The 15,741-nt window shown below is 40.3% G+C and overlaps 1 protein-coding gene and 1 non-coding gene across 3 annotated transcripts; one reads left to right on the top strand and one right to left on the bottom strand.

The window, feature by feature from the left end:
* Window positions 1–5,729: 5,729 nt before the first annotated feature.
* On the bottom strand, window positions 5,730–15,234 carry LOC119485466 (importin subunit alpha-1-like). Of its 2 annotated transcripts, XM_037765102.1 has the most exons (11): window positions 15,216–15,234; window positions 14,778–14,893; window positions 14,529–14,669; window positions 12,093–12,181; window positions 11,268–11,536; window positions 10,936–11,030; window positions 9,623–9,886; window positions 8,374–8,607; window positions 7,823–8,005; window positions 6,790–6,939; window positions 5,730–5,994 (listed from the first exon to the last, which is right to left on the bottom strand). In XM_037765102.1, exons 2-11 carry the CDS (start codon window positions 14,841–14,843, stop codon window positions 5,905–5,907), a joined length of 1,581 nt encoding a protein of 526 aa, XP_037621030.1. In that variant the 5' UTR covers window positions 14,844–14,893; window positions 15,216–15,234; the 3' UTR covers window positions 5,730–5,904. The 2 variants fall into 2 exon arrangements, with proteins under 2 accessions (XP_037621030.1, XP_037621029.1); XM_037765101.1 differs by lacking the exon at window positions 15,216–15,234 and having other exon boundaries at window positions 14,778–15,077.
* Window positions 15,235–15,594: 360 nt separating this feature from the next.
* trnar-ccg lies at window positions 15,595–15,667 on the top strand. The gene has a single exon. It is a non-coding gene; the product is annotated as a tRNA-Arg (tRNA).
* Window positions 15,668–15,741: the final 74 nt, after the last annotated feature.

Raw genomic sequence — 15,741 nt, 5'->3', positions numbered from 1 at the left:
ACTGCAGGCAGGGGGGAAGACTATATAAGAGCACATCCGGTACGAGCGTTCAAAATAAAAGACATATTTGACTTTTCCCAAAGATATACAGCAGTCCTAAGGGTGTCGCGTTTGAATTGTTTTGTAAAAGTGAGCCAATGTGCATTGAAAAATAGTATCTTTCATACACAATTTTTTTTTTTACCTGGTTACAGTTTAACAAATCATTCGATGATTTTATTTTGCCTCTCCGGGAACCATCACCTTACCTTGGTGGAGAGGTTTGTGTGTCCCTATGACCCTGAGGGCTGTGTTGTCTGGAGCCTGGTGCTCCTGGTAGGGTCTCCCATGGCAAATTGGTCTCAGGTGAGGGGCCGGACTAAGAATGGTTCATAAAACCCCAATGACGAAACGAGGCAGGGGAGGAGTTACCTGGCCCGGAGGAAGCCCGGGGCCCACGTCTGGAGCCAGGCCCAGACGGAGGGCCCGTCAGCGAGCGCCTGGTGGCCGGGCTTGCCACGGAGCCCGGCCCGGGATACCCCGAAGAAGCAACGTGGCACCCCCCTCCTCTCCATCTTGTGGGCTCACCACCTGTGGGAAGAACCGCTGGGGTCGGGTGCGCTGTCACACAAGTGGCAGTGAAGGCCAGGGACCTCGACGGACCGGACCCGGGCGGCAGAGGATAGCTCTGGGGACGTGGAACGTCACCTCTCTGTGGGGGAAGGAGCCGGAGCTTGTGCGTGAGGTGGAGCGTTATCAGTTGGATCTGGTAGGGCTTACCGGTCGGCACCAAAGTGCTTCTGGAAAACCGTCCGGCACCTCAGGAGGGGGAAACGGGGAACCATCCAAGCTGTGTAAGGATGGTACAGTAAGGATGGGACACTGTTGACCTCAACTGATGAGGTAATCGGGCGGTGGAAGGAGCACTTTGAGGAACTCCTGAATCCGACCAATACGCCCTCTATTGTAGAGGCAGAGCTGGAAGCTGATGGGGGACCATCATCAATTACCCTGGTGGAAGTCACTGAGGTAGTCAAACAACTCCACAATGGCAAAGCCCCGGGGATGGATGAGATCCGTTCAGAAATGCTGAAGGCTCTGGGTGTGGAGGGGCTGCCTTGGATGACATGTCTCTTCAACACTGCGTGGAAGTCGGTGGTTCCCCTGTTCAAAAAGGGGGACCAGAGAGTGTGTGCCAATTACAGGGGTATCACACTACTCAGCCTGCCTGGTAAAGTCTACTCCAAGGTGCTGGAAAGGAGGGTTCGGCCGATAGTCGAACCTCGGATCGAAGAGGAACAATGCGGATTCCGTCCTGGCCATGGAACAACGGACCAGCTCTTCACTCTCGCAAGGATCCTGGAGGGGGTCTGGGAGTATGCCTATCCAGTCTACATGTGTTTTGTGGACGTATGACCGGGTCCTCCGGGAGATACTGTGGGGGGTGCTGCGGGAGTATGGGGTGAGGGGGGCACTTCTCAGGGCCATCCAATCCCTGTACGCCCAAAGCGAGAGCTGTGTTGGGGTCCTCGGCAACAAGTCGGACTCGTTTCCGGTGGGGGATGGCCTCCGCCAGGGCTGCGCTTTGTCACCAAATCCTGTTTGTGATATTCATGGATAGGATATCGAGGCGTAGTCGGGGGGAGGTGGGTTTGCAGTTCGGTGTGCTGTGGATCTCATCGCTGCTTTTTGCAGATGATGTGGTCCTGTTAGCATCATCGGTCTGCGACCTCCAGCACTCATTGGATCGGTTCGCAGCCGAGTGTGAAGCGGCCGGGATGAGGATCAGTACCTCTAAATCTGAGGCCATGGTTCTCAGCAGGAAACCGATGGATTGCCTACTCCGGGTAGGGAATGAGTCGTTACCCCAAGTGATGGAGTTCAAGTACCTCGGGGTCTTGTTCGCGAGTTAGGGGACTATGGAACGTGAGATTGGATATTGGACCCGATCCCGGATAAAAAAATAAAAATAAAAAAAACTATATATATATATATATATATATATATAAAGTATTGATGTAACTGTCTGATCGCTATATATATATATATATATATATTTTTTTTTTTTTAAATAGTCTGCCATCCTGTCTTGATGGCAGACTAGACGCCTGCCATCCAGACAGGCGTCTAGTCTGCCCGAGCTGCTGCTGCTTAGACTGAAGCTGGTCGTGATGATGGTGGAGACTGAGTTTACTGCAGGCAGGGGGGAAGACTATATAAGAGCACATCCGGTACGAGCTTTCAAAATAAAAACAGACATTGATTCAAGATTCAAGAGTTTTATTTGCATTTGCACCTATAATAAGTACATTGGAATTCTGAGCAGTTTACACCGAGTCAGCTTTAAGAAAAGAAAAAAGGTAGAAAAGGCACAAGGAAAACAAACTGGGTGTTTATGAGGAAATATGGAAATCATTTAATGATTTCATAAAAAGTAGTGATATTGGTGAGCTTCTACAGGAGGAATAATTAAGATAGGATACGTAAAATATTCACAATAGTGTTAGACCCTCAGAAGGGAATTGACTTTTGTTTTGGAAAATCTTTTTAATGTATTTATTATTTATTTTCTATATATTTATTTTCTGTTAATGTGTATCTTCATTTTGTTAGAGATACCATTTAACTGTTTAATTGTATGATTGATACCGTGAAGCTGTATATTGATTTTGGTCCTGTGAGAAGGGAAAAGTTAAGAGAGAACGGGTGGGTGTGTGGGGTATGGTATGTTTGTTAAAGTAAATACTGTATTGAATATATTGCATAATAATGCTGATGTTTGTATAGAAAAAACAAACCAATAAAGACATTGTTAAAAAAAAAAGAAAAGGCACAAGGTAATTACAGTACAAAATAAGTAGCACATTCAACTCAACACAATAAATAAATAAATTATTAAAATATAAAAGCGCCCTCAGTGTAGTCAATAAATAAACTAAACTACCCTCTTCATAGAAACGATACCCCCAGAATACAAATGCTCCATGACCATGTTAAAAGAACTTGTAGCTCTCATAAAAATATTAAAAAAAGAAATAATTAATATATTTCATTCATTTTTTATATTAATATAGTTGTCTTGTTTGTACTTTTTTTGTAAAAGTGAGCCAATGTGCATTGAAAAATAGTATCTTTCATACACACTATTTTTCACCTGGTTCCTGCTGCTGTCAGACTCCACAAGCAGCACTGCTCCCAGTAGATCACTTACACACCAAAAACTGAAAATAACCTGATATTTTCAGGTGGAATTTCATTCATTCATTCATTTCATTCTCACTGTGCAATATCATTTTCCACTTGTGCAATTTTGTTGATAGTCTGTTTATTGTCAATATTGTATATATTGCTCCTATTTTTATACTTCCTTCTATTTAAATGGTTCATATTTTGCTACAATTTGTTTAGCTCTTCTTTTATTGTGTTAGCTGATGCATCTTGTTTTTTGCACTATCCCCTTTGCTGCTGTACACTGCACATTTTCCCACTGCGGGACTAATAAAGGAATATCTTATCTCTTATCTTACAGTTTAACAAATCATTCGATGATTTTACTTTGAAGTTAAAATTGTCTTCATCCGGCCTTAATCTGGCTGCTTTGATACAGCTTGTGTAGACATGAGCGATCAGACAGTTACATCAATACTTTTTCTTTTTTTTAAATAATAATTTATTTCAAAAGTTCAATACAATAGATTCATATAAATGTTCAGATTTTTCATTACAATTCTGCTAATTTATTTTCCAGTATAAAAATAAATTATACAAAAAAATAAAATGTAAGGAAAGGAAAAGATGAATCAAAATAAAAAACAAACAAACAAAAAACATTTGGGGTCTGTTAAACAATTGTAATACATTTGAAATGTCTAAACAATTTAATAGTTTTAGTCAATTTAGAATTTTTGTTGTTTTAAGTTATCAATCATAGTCAAAATGTTTTAAAATCAGTATCTTTAAATATAAAAAAGGAGGGTATAGTTACATCAATACTGTGTCATTAATACTACTCAAGTTATTTATGTTGGAAAAAAAGTTCGGACTCTCCCATAAAAATACTTTTTGCTTAAAAAGGTAAAAGAAGTGTGATTCCCATACTGAAACTATTGTCCATCTGCTCTGGAAATGTACACTGTAGCAAGATATTTGTAGATTTATCTTGGAAAATATCATCTGTGACTTTGAACTTCTACCTCTACTTTTTTTTTAAGGTTCAACACAATATATGAGAGAATATTTTCTAATCAATCTCATCATTGTCACAAAGTTTTACATTCATAAATGCAAATTTGCGAGTTAAAACTAATTTTTATGTTTTCTAGAAAGAAATGGAACTATATATTAAGACAATATCTTCTGCAAAAAAACACAAGGGCTAGTAAAACGGTGAGTTTGTGCTCCCATTTTAATACTTTTACTTAAGTTACTATTATTTATTTATTTATATTAACCCCCGGCATGTTTTGTGTTTTTTTTACGTTTGTTTGTTTTTATTTATTATCCCTTTATTTCATTCATTGTTTACCTATGTATTGATTTAATTGTTCTTTGTATTGTTTACAAATTTAAAATAAAATCTATTGAGAAATAAAATACTATTCGAGTTGAATCACTAAAGAGCGGGGTAATAGCAGAAGTGAGCATTTCATCTATTTGGGGGCTCATTTATACGTTATAAAAGAGAACTGTGACATCCACAATCTCGGAAGGCTATTATTATACATATCTTCATGAATGTAATGTCTGTGGTGTACATGATAACCACCAGGGACCAAAAATCAAATCAAAATCACAAACTTTCATTAAATATAAGGCCAGTTAACACTTAGGGTCTTCCAGATTCAACCAATAAGTACTATAAGCAAAATACTGGGGTTAGATACTGTAGATGCAGGTCTACAGTGAGTAAAATGCTCTTAATCCTTTATGCATGGCTGTCTTCTACATTTTCCTTCGCTTGCCAAAACCTTCACACAATTTGACTAGTTGTCCTTCATTGTCTAAAAAGGACCCTGCCAGTATTTTTGCATGTCTTATCTAATTTATTTCAAATCAAGTCTGATACTTCAAGTCTCACCACAACCCAAATCTCTGGATGTTATTTAGAATTTATATTCAAGATAAGATCATTTTCAGGATGGAAAAGATGTATTTCGTAACCAACTTTTTCAGGTTCACTCATCTCTCGTCTAGCGATTTGGTGTACTGTGACACGAAAGATTTCTTAAAAATGCTTTGGTGTAGTTAACTGTATTTTAGTGCTTTTACAACTTTATTGCTACACAATGATCCTATAACCTTGACAGAAATAATTACAGATACTGAATAATGTGTACTGTGATACATTATCTATAACTTAATCAAATATAAATTGTGTGCATTTTGATTTTCACTATTTTCATTTTAAATTGTGAAAATGACTGACATTAGGTTTCTGAGTCTGGTTCTGCTCCTTCCTGCACCCTCCTGACTTGTCCTGAGCCATCGTGGTTATATAGTATAATATATTGTGAATGCATTGAAACACAGTTTCATTCATAAAATAATAAATCTACTATAGACACAACATGGTCCTTATAACATGTAGTCTCACAACAAGTATAGAGAATAACCACAGTGTCACCTAGTGGCGACATGGACACAGAATCACCAATTTTTCTCATAAGAATGAATTCTTAACACCAAATACATCAGGCACATTTCCCTGTTGGTAGCCTGCTTACATAAAAAAAACAACTCAATGATTCAAGAAAAAAAAAAACTTGTGCGCGAGTCACATTTATTTACAAATATTTCTTTAAAACAGGGAAATTTTTTGTCTTTGTACTGTCACGTACAAGGATGAAATGTCTGCAAAACAAATACAAAAATATTAACAAGGTACGACTTTTCTTTTTTTATGTTACAAAGAAAAAGCTGGATATGTTAAAACTGAAAAGTGCTTTGGTCTCCAGGGATCTGGAAGTTATAACAGTCTCCAGCAGCTTCAGGAACCACAGACTCATCTTCTTCATTCTGAAAGACAAGAGGAACAAGAGGAGAGAAGCATTGGAGGATTAACCGAGTCTTAGCGTGTTTTGGGGATCGTTTCATAGATTAAGATAGAATCTGTGGACTAGGACCATTTCTGTCAGCCATTAAAGGGTCTGTTGTGAATTGAGTAACATTAAAGACGAATCATGTAAGCAGCAGAAAGTTTTACTTTGAAATCATTTTGTCAGCGACTACCAGGAAAAGCAAAACAGAAACCTGCAGAAAGCCAGCCAACATCTAGCTCAGGCTTCTGTATCGTTGCATCACACCCCACATTTATGCTTCGGCAACAGTAATTCACGAGGAGTAACCACACAAGTAACTCCTGCCACCTCTGCCAAATCATTTAATCTGTCATATAATTGACAATGTAGTCATACTTCTTCTGGCAATCGTTTAATTCTTTCCATGTTTGTGTTCTGCTTGAATTGTTGAAGGATGTGGTTAGCATCACAACATCAACAAACTATCCAATCACACTGAGCAATATTCCTTGACAAAGTCCTTGGAAAATTCAGCACATTATGAAAAAGACATAAGCAGATCCTAGAAGATAGAGAAGAAAATCAGGTCTAAACTCCTCAAAAGCCACTGTGGTCATTCAAGAATTTGAAATGCAAGTTGCCTTCGTATGCAAATCTATACGGCTGTTTTCAATCATTGAAATGATCATGTCGTTGTCATCTCAACCATCCTCTGGACTCATTTATCCAAATTTGGCCATGATTTCTGCGTGGCTGCTAGTCTGAAAGGACCCCTGTTTCCAGTAACGCTTACCTCATCAGAGAAGAATCGGTCTATGATGTTGACAGAGGACTTGTAGACGGCTTCGTTGTCATGGGACTGCAGTGCCTCAATCTTGTCCAAACCACCCAACTCCTCAATCGTTAAGCACAATTTCTCAATCTCACCAGCTTTGTATGCCATCTGTGGAGAAAGGAGGGAAAATAAATCTGTAAGACTAATAGTTCCCTCGCCAAGAGATGAACCTGTGACCATCCATCTTAATCCGTGACAGTCGAGAATCCATCTGCGTCATTCAGACTATAATGTGACTGAGATTAAATTCTGCAAATCTTCATGTTTCCTAATTTCAGAAAGCCACAGCGTTAATAGCCATTTCCTCGGGACCTCAAAACTTATGTCTGCTGTCAGAGGAGAATGCAATTATCTTAAATGTATTTAAATTATTTTCTTTCTTGCAGTTCAAGGCAGTAGCCTTCCGTCAGACCGTAATCCGTTATGCATGACTGGTTGGTTTTTACATTTTCCTTCACCTGCCAAAACCGTCGCACAATTTTACTAGTTATCCTTCATCGTCTAAAAAAGGACCCTGCCAGTGTTTTTCATGTCTTATCTAATTTACTTCAAATCAAGTAGAATACTTCAAGTCTCACCACAAACCAAATCTCTGGATATTATTTAGAATTTCTTTGCGAGATAAGAGAATTTTTTGGACGGAGAAGATGTATTTTGTAACCAACTTTTTCAGGTTCGCTCATCAGGTTGCTTGTCTCTCATCGTACATAATGAATAAAACTGAAGAAGTTGGACCCAAATGGGTCTTCCTTATCACATCTTATCAGAAATATATTTCTGAGTCCAGTGATTTGGTGTGCTGTGAAAACAGCAGTTTTTAAATTTAAATTCATCTAGTTACACTGAGATGAATGGATAAGCTATACAGTAACAGTTGGAGGAAAAATCTATTTGACACACAGCATTTTGATTGCACAAGAAGACAAACTTGAGAAAATCTGAATTGAAGAGACTCCAATGCAAATATAGCAACCGGCTCTTGGCAATATACCTGTAAAATATTGCAGATTGCATCCAGGATGACCAAGATGATTTTGCTGTCTTTTGCTGTCAGCAGGTTGAGTAGAGGCTCCAGCACATTGCATTGGACCAGGAAGGCCACTTGCTCAACAGTTCCACCACTGGTATAGTTGGTGACAGCCCACACTGCCTCCTTCTGACTCTTGTAGTCTCCCTAAACAGAAAGGACATCTGATGTTTTAGGCCAGAGAAAACTATAGAGATAAACTAGAGATACCAAAGATATACTTAATGAGCCTTCATGAATAAACGCAAATTCATCATTATATTAGTTTCTCAGAAATATTTGTTCATAAAATAGGAAAACCATGCATAATCTGCAGCAGGTAGGAAAGCGAAGTTGGGGAAAAAGGCAAGTGAGCCCAGGTGCTGCCCTGTAGCTGTCCATGTTTCAAGGAACAACAATTTTCCCCACACCGATCAACAAACTATAACTTGAGTTATTATGACTTAATTAATCACATGTGGACTATTAAAACAAGCCAACTATACAGTATGTTCTGTCTGCTCTTGTGTTCTGACCTGTTGGAGGATCTCCACCAGCAGGGGCATCAGGCCTGCATTCACAACCTCCTGGATCTGGGTCTCCTTGCCAGCAGTGATATTGGACAGCGTCCAGGCAGCCTCTTTCTGGATATTGGGCTTGTGGTGGCGCAGCAGGTTGGGGAACATAGCCAGGGCACCTGAATTCAGCACACACTGCGTCTGCTCGTCTGTCCCAGTCACAATGTTGCCAAGTGACCGCAGGGCTGGAGTCTGGAAGGTGAAGAAGAGTAATTATCTGTAGTGTTCATCATTTAGGAATAATATACAGTACAGAAGGGATGATGGGGATGACAATGAACAGGATATGATACATAAATTATGTGTGTTAACGTTACAATTTGACACATCTATCTGAAGCCACTAACGATGATAATACCAATGATTTCCAGTTACAATGGTTCACATCTCACTGCACACAAGACTTGAGCCTTTGTGAAAGTAACCTTTCCAACACTCAGCCAGCACCCAATAGAAAGATGTTCCAGTCATGGATGCATGTACCTGTATGTATATCAAGAATAAACCTATCGATCGGACGCCGCTCGACAGTGAACGGTTGTCAGCTGATCAGCCAAGATCAGTCTCATATCCGATTTTTTGACGGTCAAATTTTTACACACGATGGTTTTACGTCGCAGCCACACACTCACAACATGAATGTGGTGTGGAAGTTCTTCAGTGCGAGACATGTTTTATTATGAGCATACAATTGAATTTCAATTTTCAATGGAAGAAAAGTTGCAAAAATGTTTGTGTATGCTGTCAATTACTTTTTAGAAAGAAAGAAAAAAATTGGAATCGGCAGGTCAGACTTAAAAACAAAATTGGCCAAGAAAATTGCAATCGGTGCATCTCTAGAACAAATGTAAGAGAAGTAACGGAAACAGAAGTTTAAAAAAAATACCTAGACAGAAAATGTTTTTCTTCAACTTTGTTGTTGTTGAGTAAAAGATACAGGAGGATGTAGACAAAAATGGAGGATAGCGTGGGATGAGAGTAACATCTTGAAAGAGAGACGGTATTTGTGACCATATAATGAGCACAAGCAGTTATATTAAGGAACTGAGACTTTCATCAAACACTGTTATGACTGCAGAAATAGAATCAAGAGAGCAGCTGCTGCTGATGGATGAAGCTATGAACATTGTAGACAGTGCACTAACTGCAGTTTCAAATGTCACAAATAACAGAACCTTTTGACTAAAACAAACTCAACACCACATACCACAATGGAGAGCTCCCCACAGGCCAGCAGCTGTACCAGTCGGGGCACCAGGCCAGCCTGCACCACCACCTCTATCCTCTCGTTGGCGCCGTCGGTCAGGTAGGACACGGCCCAACAGGTGTCGGCCAGGATCTCCCTGTCGTCGTGGTGCAGAAGGCGCACCAGGCCTGGAAGCAGCTGCTGCACCGCCGACAGAGGAGGGGCCGGGTTCTTGTTCCGACACAGGTTGGACAGCGTCCAGGTGACATTGCGCAGGTAGCCAGACTGGTATGGTTGGATTAAGAGACAAATATTATTTTACGGCATCGACATGTCATAACATGATAGTTGTTTGAGTAACTGATACTGAAAAGACTCAAGTTTCTTCAAAGACTTCTCCGAAGAGATTGCCATCTCCAAACAGAATCAGTTTAGTTTTCAACTCGACCATTAGCTCTCTCTAAAAAGAATTACGTCAGCTATTTGAGCAGTTTGTACGTTGTGATGATTAACCTCAGTAAATGACTGTCAGTCAAATCACTGAATAACACGGTGCATAAGCAAAGTCAAATAAGGACCTCTCTGCTGTGTGTAGAGGGCTTCTCAACTGTGCATTAACTTTTCAACAGGAATAAATGGCTTCACACCACATGCCAGGCTGATAAGCCTTGTTGACACTAAAATATGTCTCAGCTGAACTAATATTTAGCTAAGCCTGGTCTGCAAGTATATAAGCAATTAGCCAAACCATAGAAAGGCTATCAATCCTGACAAAACAAAATAATAATAATTAAAAAAAATACAGCACAAAATGTTTTTTACAACACAGATATTAGGCATTATTACAATGCATAATCTATTTGGCATCAAACATACAACGTACATTTTTTAAATATTTGTTAAGTTTCTTTGTTTCTCTTTTAAGCGTCAAAAAATAAACCTGTTGTTCATGTCCTCACTGCCACTTAATGAGGAGTTGATCAGCTCTAAATACAGGTGTAACTGCAAACACATGGAAAAGGAATTTGGATCTGATTCTAATGTGGTAGGAGATAAATATGTCTACAGATGCACACACGTACTCCACCTAAGGACAGACTAGTATTAACTACATTACAAATCTACTAACAGCTTGATCCAGTTGATTTGCCTACACCGAAAAAACATTTTAATGCCAAGTGTGCACAGCAGTCCGTCTCAACTGTACCGAAACAGTGTAGATGTACAGTATATATCTGAATAGAACATGCTAGGAGTTAGCAGCGCCATAGTGCTGTGTAAAATAAAAATGTATCTTAAAACCAGCAGTGCAATAATGTTTGCTGGAAACTCACAGGAAACACAGACAGGTCAGGGGCTGCCAGCAATGCTAGGAGTGGATGGAGACCGCCATGTTTGATCACCAGGTCTCTGTAGTTGGGTCCATCACCTAGATTAGGGGGGGAATAGACATTCACTTTCATGCGCTATCAGCAGTGCAATCAGAACAGAAAAAAATTGCACCATAACTAAATGAAACTACAGTCACATAGATACACACGATTACAACAACAACAGCTCCTCCCGTCACAGCTATCTAGGTCAAATAACAACATAGCAGTGCAGGATGTAGTAATGGAGCAACAGAATTAAAACAACAGTGTTGAGTGTCGTCAGCCTGCAGTACCTGCGATGTTACCCAGGGCCCAGATGGCCTGCTCGCTGATGTGCGGGTGGGGTGATGTCACCAGGGTGATGAAGGCTGGGATGGCCCCTCCTTCCACTACGGCGGAGGTCTGGTCTGAGGTACCTGAGGCGATGTTGGTCAGGGCCCAAGCTGCCTCAAATTGGATGGGGGGGCATTCAGACAATGCCAGAAAACTAACAAACCGTGGAATGAGGCTAGCAGCAATGATGCTGTCGATAGGTGGATGTTTTTCTCTGGAGAGGAGCCTCCTGTATATCCAGAAAATAAACACAGTTGGGGAGTTAAAAAAAAAGAAAATGACTTCAAGGAAAGTTAATTTGTAGCTTTGTTAAATATCATTAGAGTAATAACAAGCTGGGCGAGGTGATCATGTTTAACAGGTTGGGGAACAAATTTGTTTTCCAACTCAATGAAAAACAAGCAAGTCCACAAAAGAATATGCTTGAAACCAGGTGTGATGGACACCTCGTCATGATTTAGGAATAATACATACTATTGGAAGATTATGAAAGATTGGAGGAAAAAAGTGTGCACCATGTCACTGGTCATCTTCAAGGATTTATTATTGTCATTATACAATACAGGATTGCACAATGAAATGTAGTTGTAGCCCCCCTCTGCTACATACACACAGATATTCAAAATATATTAAAATTAGAATAGAATATAAACAATAAAATAGACTGGTGGTGGTAGACTTACGGGTTAGTGTGTAAGCATAAAATGCCAACGTAACATGATGGGAGTTTATTACATTAGCACAGCAAAACTCATCAGTCAAGGTTCTTTTCAAAAGGAATTTACCTGGCTGCCTGCGTGGCCTGCAGCTTATGATCTACATTCTCGCTGTTTACACCTCCTACGATCTCCTCCACAGACCAGTGCCGAGGAGGCTGTCGGAACAGAAACAAACAAGCAGATTAATTACCTGCCTAGTAAACCTGGGTCAAAGAGAAGCTAAAAATAACCCTCAACAGTCCGAGGAACCTGCTTGGAACATGTTTAGGTCAGGGTTACAGGATCGGGACATTCATTATCCATCATCCATTATCTGTAACCGCTTATCCCATTCAGGGTCAGGGGGGGGGAGAGCTGGAGCCGATCCCAGCTGGCATTGGGGCGAGGGCAGGGTACATCCTGGACAGGTTGCCAGACTATCACAGGGCTGACACATAGAGACAGACAACCATTCACTCTCACATTCACACCTATGTACGTGCAATTTAGAGTCAACAATTAACCTAACCATGCATCTTTGGACTATGTGAGGAAGCCGGAGAACCCGGATAAAACCCACGCTAACACGGGGAGAACATGCAAACTCCACACAGAAGGGACCCAAGCTGGATTCTAACCTGCGACCCTCTTGCCACTGTGCAGCCCAGGATCGGGACAATTCAGTTCAATTGTAAAAAAAAATATTCTTATTCCCCATTTCTCTCTCTGAGCAACACAGAGAGACTGATTCATGCTTTCATAACTAGCAAGCTAGATTATTTTAACTGATACATGAGTTACAAGTAACAAGCTAAAAATTAGATACAAAAAATTAAATAATATGTTCTACTACTTTAAGTTTAGTTGACAAGAAAAATGTAAAGTGACAAACTAAAAATGTATTCAAAATTGCAATGCAATGCAAAAATGAAATGCATGCAATCCAAAATAAATTCATACATATACAGTATATGAAGTGATCAAGTGGCCACCTGTCTCTCATATTGTGGTAGATAGAAAGATAGTAACTTTATTGATCCCGAGGGAAATTCAAGTTTCCAGCATCACAGTTCCATAGTGCAAAATATGTTAGTAAAAAGGCAGTAAAAAAGTTAGTGGTGCAAAGTACAAAAAAAATATACCAGATATAAAAATACGAGATGAAGAAAACTGATAAAACTGAATATATTGCAGAGTAACAGCTGTGATACACGACTATTAAAAAAGTGAATATAGTTCAGAAGAGACTGTTAAAAATGAGTATAGTGCATGGTAACTCCAGTAGCTCAGTCTATGAAAGTGCACCGTGTGCATTATTGTGGGGCTGGCAGGTTGTCCACCAATCGGAAGGTCGGTGGTTCGATCCCCGGCTGTTCTGGGTCACATGTCGATGTGTCCTTGAGCAAGACACTTAACCCCAAATTGAGGGCATAGCCATCGGTGTGTGAATGAGTATTTAGATTAGATCCTGATGGGAAAAGTTGGCACCTTAGCAGCCTCTGCCATCAGTGTGTGAATGCTGACATGTAGTGTAAAGCGCTTTGAGTGGTCGGAAGACTAGAAAAACGCTGCATAAATGCAAGTCCATTTACCATTATTATGTGTCCTGCAGACCGTCCTCCTTTGTCCTCCGCCAACCCCCAGAGAGGTGTTGTACAGTTTGATGGCTCGGGGGACAAAGGATTTCCTGACCTGGTTGCTTGTTTCTCTCGCAAGATCTGGCAACACTGGTCACAGATTGGCAATGATGGCTGTTTGAGCTCATTCATAGCACAACTAAATGATATAGTCAAATGTTTCAGACATGGAAAACACATAGATGTCCTGTTGACTTGTCCCCAGCCAAATCAAATAGCTAGCTAGTGTGCGACAGAGACTAGTAATCTTACCTGTGCGTTGGGATCTGTCTCTTGGAAAGGAGACGTTGGCTCGTCCACAATAACCTGATATTTTCAGGTGGAATTTCACTGTGCAATATTATTTTCAAATTGTGCAATTTTGTTGATAGTCTGTTTATTTTGCAATACTGTATACACTGCTCCTGTTTTTATACTCCCTTCCATTTAAAAGGTTCATATTTTTTTACACTTTGTTTAGCTCTTCTTTTTTTTTTACTGTGTTAGCTGATGCATCTTGTTTTTTGCACTATCCCCTTTGCTGCTGTACACTGCACATTTCCCCACTGCGGGACTAATAAAGGAATATCTTATCTTAAAATAAATGCATACATATTCAGTATATGAAGTGATCAAGTGGCCGCCTGTCTCTCATATTGTGGTAGTTTGGTATGGTCGCTTGTTTCTATAGACCTGGGTGCTTGTTTCTCTCAAGATCTGGCAACACTTGTCTTAGATTTCGGTGTAACGCCTGTCACTGAGGCTGTTTGAGCTCATTCATAGCACAACTAAATGATATAGTCAAATGTTTCAGACATGGAAAACACATGGATGTCCTTTTTACATGTCCCCAGCCAAATCAAATAGCTAGCTGTGTGTGTTGACAGAGGCAGTAGTCTAGTCTTACCTGTGCGTTGGGATCTGTGTCTTGGAAAGGAGACGTTGGCTCATCCAGAAGGCTCTCAACGTTTCTCCTCTTCAGGATCTGATCATCCTTCTTAGCTTTACGTAGCTCCATGTTGACTTCCGCTCTCCTGCGCCTTAGCTCCTGAAGAAGAAGACACCCATTTATAAAATATATATATGTATATATATATATATAAGACAGCATTATTCGCTACATAATTTATGTTCCTAAATGGTGTCTGTTACTTACATTGGCATCTTTCCCTTTGTTTTTGAACTGGGTGAGTCGACCTCCGTTGTCGTCGCCAGCTGACATTCCTGACCGTTGAAACAAGACACTATTCCAAAACGTTATATAGACACTCTCTGTTGGAAAGACGACAGTTAAAAAACGGTTAAAAAACAGTCGAACCAACGGCTGCTTTCAACTGCCGTCCGTTGGGTTAGCTTGTTAGCTATCTAGCTGTTAACTGGCGGCTTGTCTTGAGAGGCCGGTTATCTAACACCATGTGGCTCGTCGACGTACACGGAGCCTTAAAAAACAACACCCACAACCCGCTGAAATTCATAAGAAACCACGACAAAATACACTCAAATTATGAATCAAAAACAAACATTATAAACCGTTAACTACCATTAAAGAACGTTAGTTTAAACTGTAACAGCATGCGCACAGCAACGTGCTTACCTTAGAGATTTTCTCTTTTCCTTTAGACGTGACGTCATTTATATACGGCCCTGTTTTTTCCTGCGTTCTGATTGGTCGGTTGACCTACAAGCCCCTCCCCGCTTAAATCTATGGTTTAAAAAAAGAAGCGCTTCAGACAACACAGCCGTTGTCAAAGGCAACCGATGTTTAGTATCGCGAGATTTCAATTAAATATTGTGTTTTCATTGTGTGGAACGCTGCGGCCATGTCTGAAATACCTATCATACCATGGGTAACATGTTCTCTACATAACAATGTGCAGTTGAAAGTTTAAATGCCTGAATACACATCCTATCACTGGTTTGTGATTCAATCTTTCATTTTGATAAAGGTTGTTTTCCACATATAACTACGTAATGACCCAGTGGCCTAATGGATAAGGCATCAGCCTCCGGAGCTGGGGATTGTGGGTTCGAGTCCCATCTGGGTCGCATTTAGCTCCTTTTCAGGGTTTAAATACAAGTGATCTGGATGTCTGGGTAAATACTGAAATCATTAATTGGTC

Source organism: Sebastes umbrosus, chromosome 3 (genome assembly GCF_015220745.1).
Source record: "Sebastes umbrosus isolate fSebUmb1 chromosome 3, fSebUmb1.pri, whole genome shotgun sequence".
In the NCBI taxonomy this organism is placed as follows: Eukaryota; Metazoa; Chordata; class Actinopteri; order Perciformes; family Sebastidae; genus Sebastes; species Sebastes umbrosus.
The sequence above is the reverse complement of the archived record's forward strand: the minus strand, read 5'-3'. Positions and strand labels throughout refer to the sequence as shown.

Bases quoted from the DNA above. Each gene is read 5' to 3' on its own strand.
- LOC119485466 (XM_037765102.1), bottom strand. From the start codon at position 14,843: ATGTCAGCTGGCGACGACAACGGAGGTCGACTCACCCAGTTCAAAAAC. The intron at 11,031-11,267 runs GTACTGCAGGCT...CCCCTAATCTAG, and splicing joins GGCCCTGGGTAACATCGCAG to GTGATGGACCCAACTACAGA. The intron at 6,940-7,822 runs GTATATTGCCAA...CTTTCTCCACAG, and splicing joins CAATCTGCAATATTTTACAG to ATGGCATACAAAGCTGGTGA.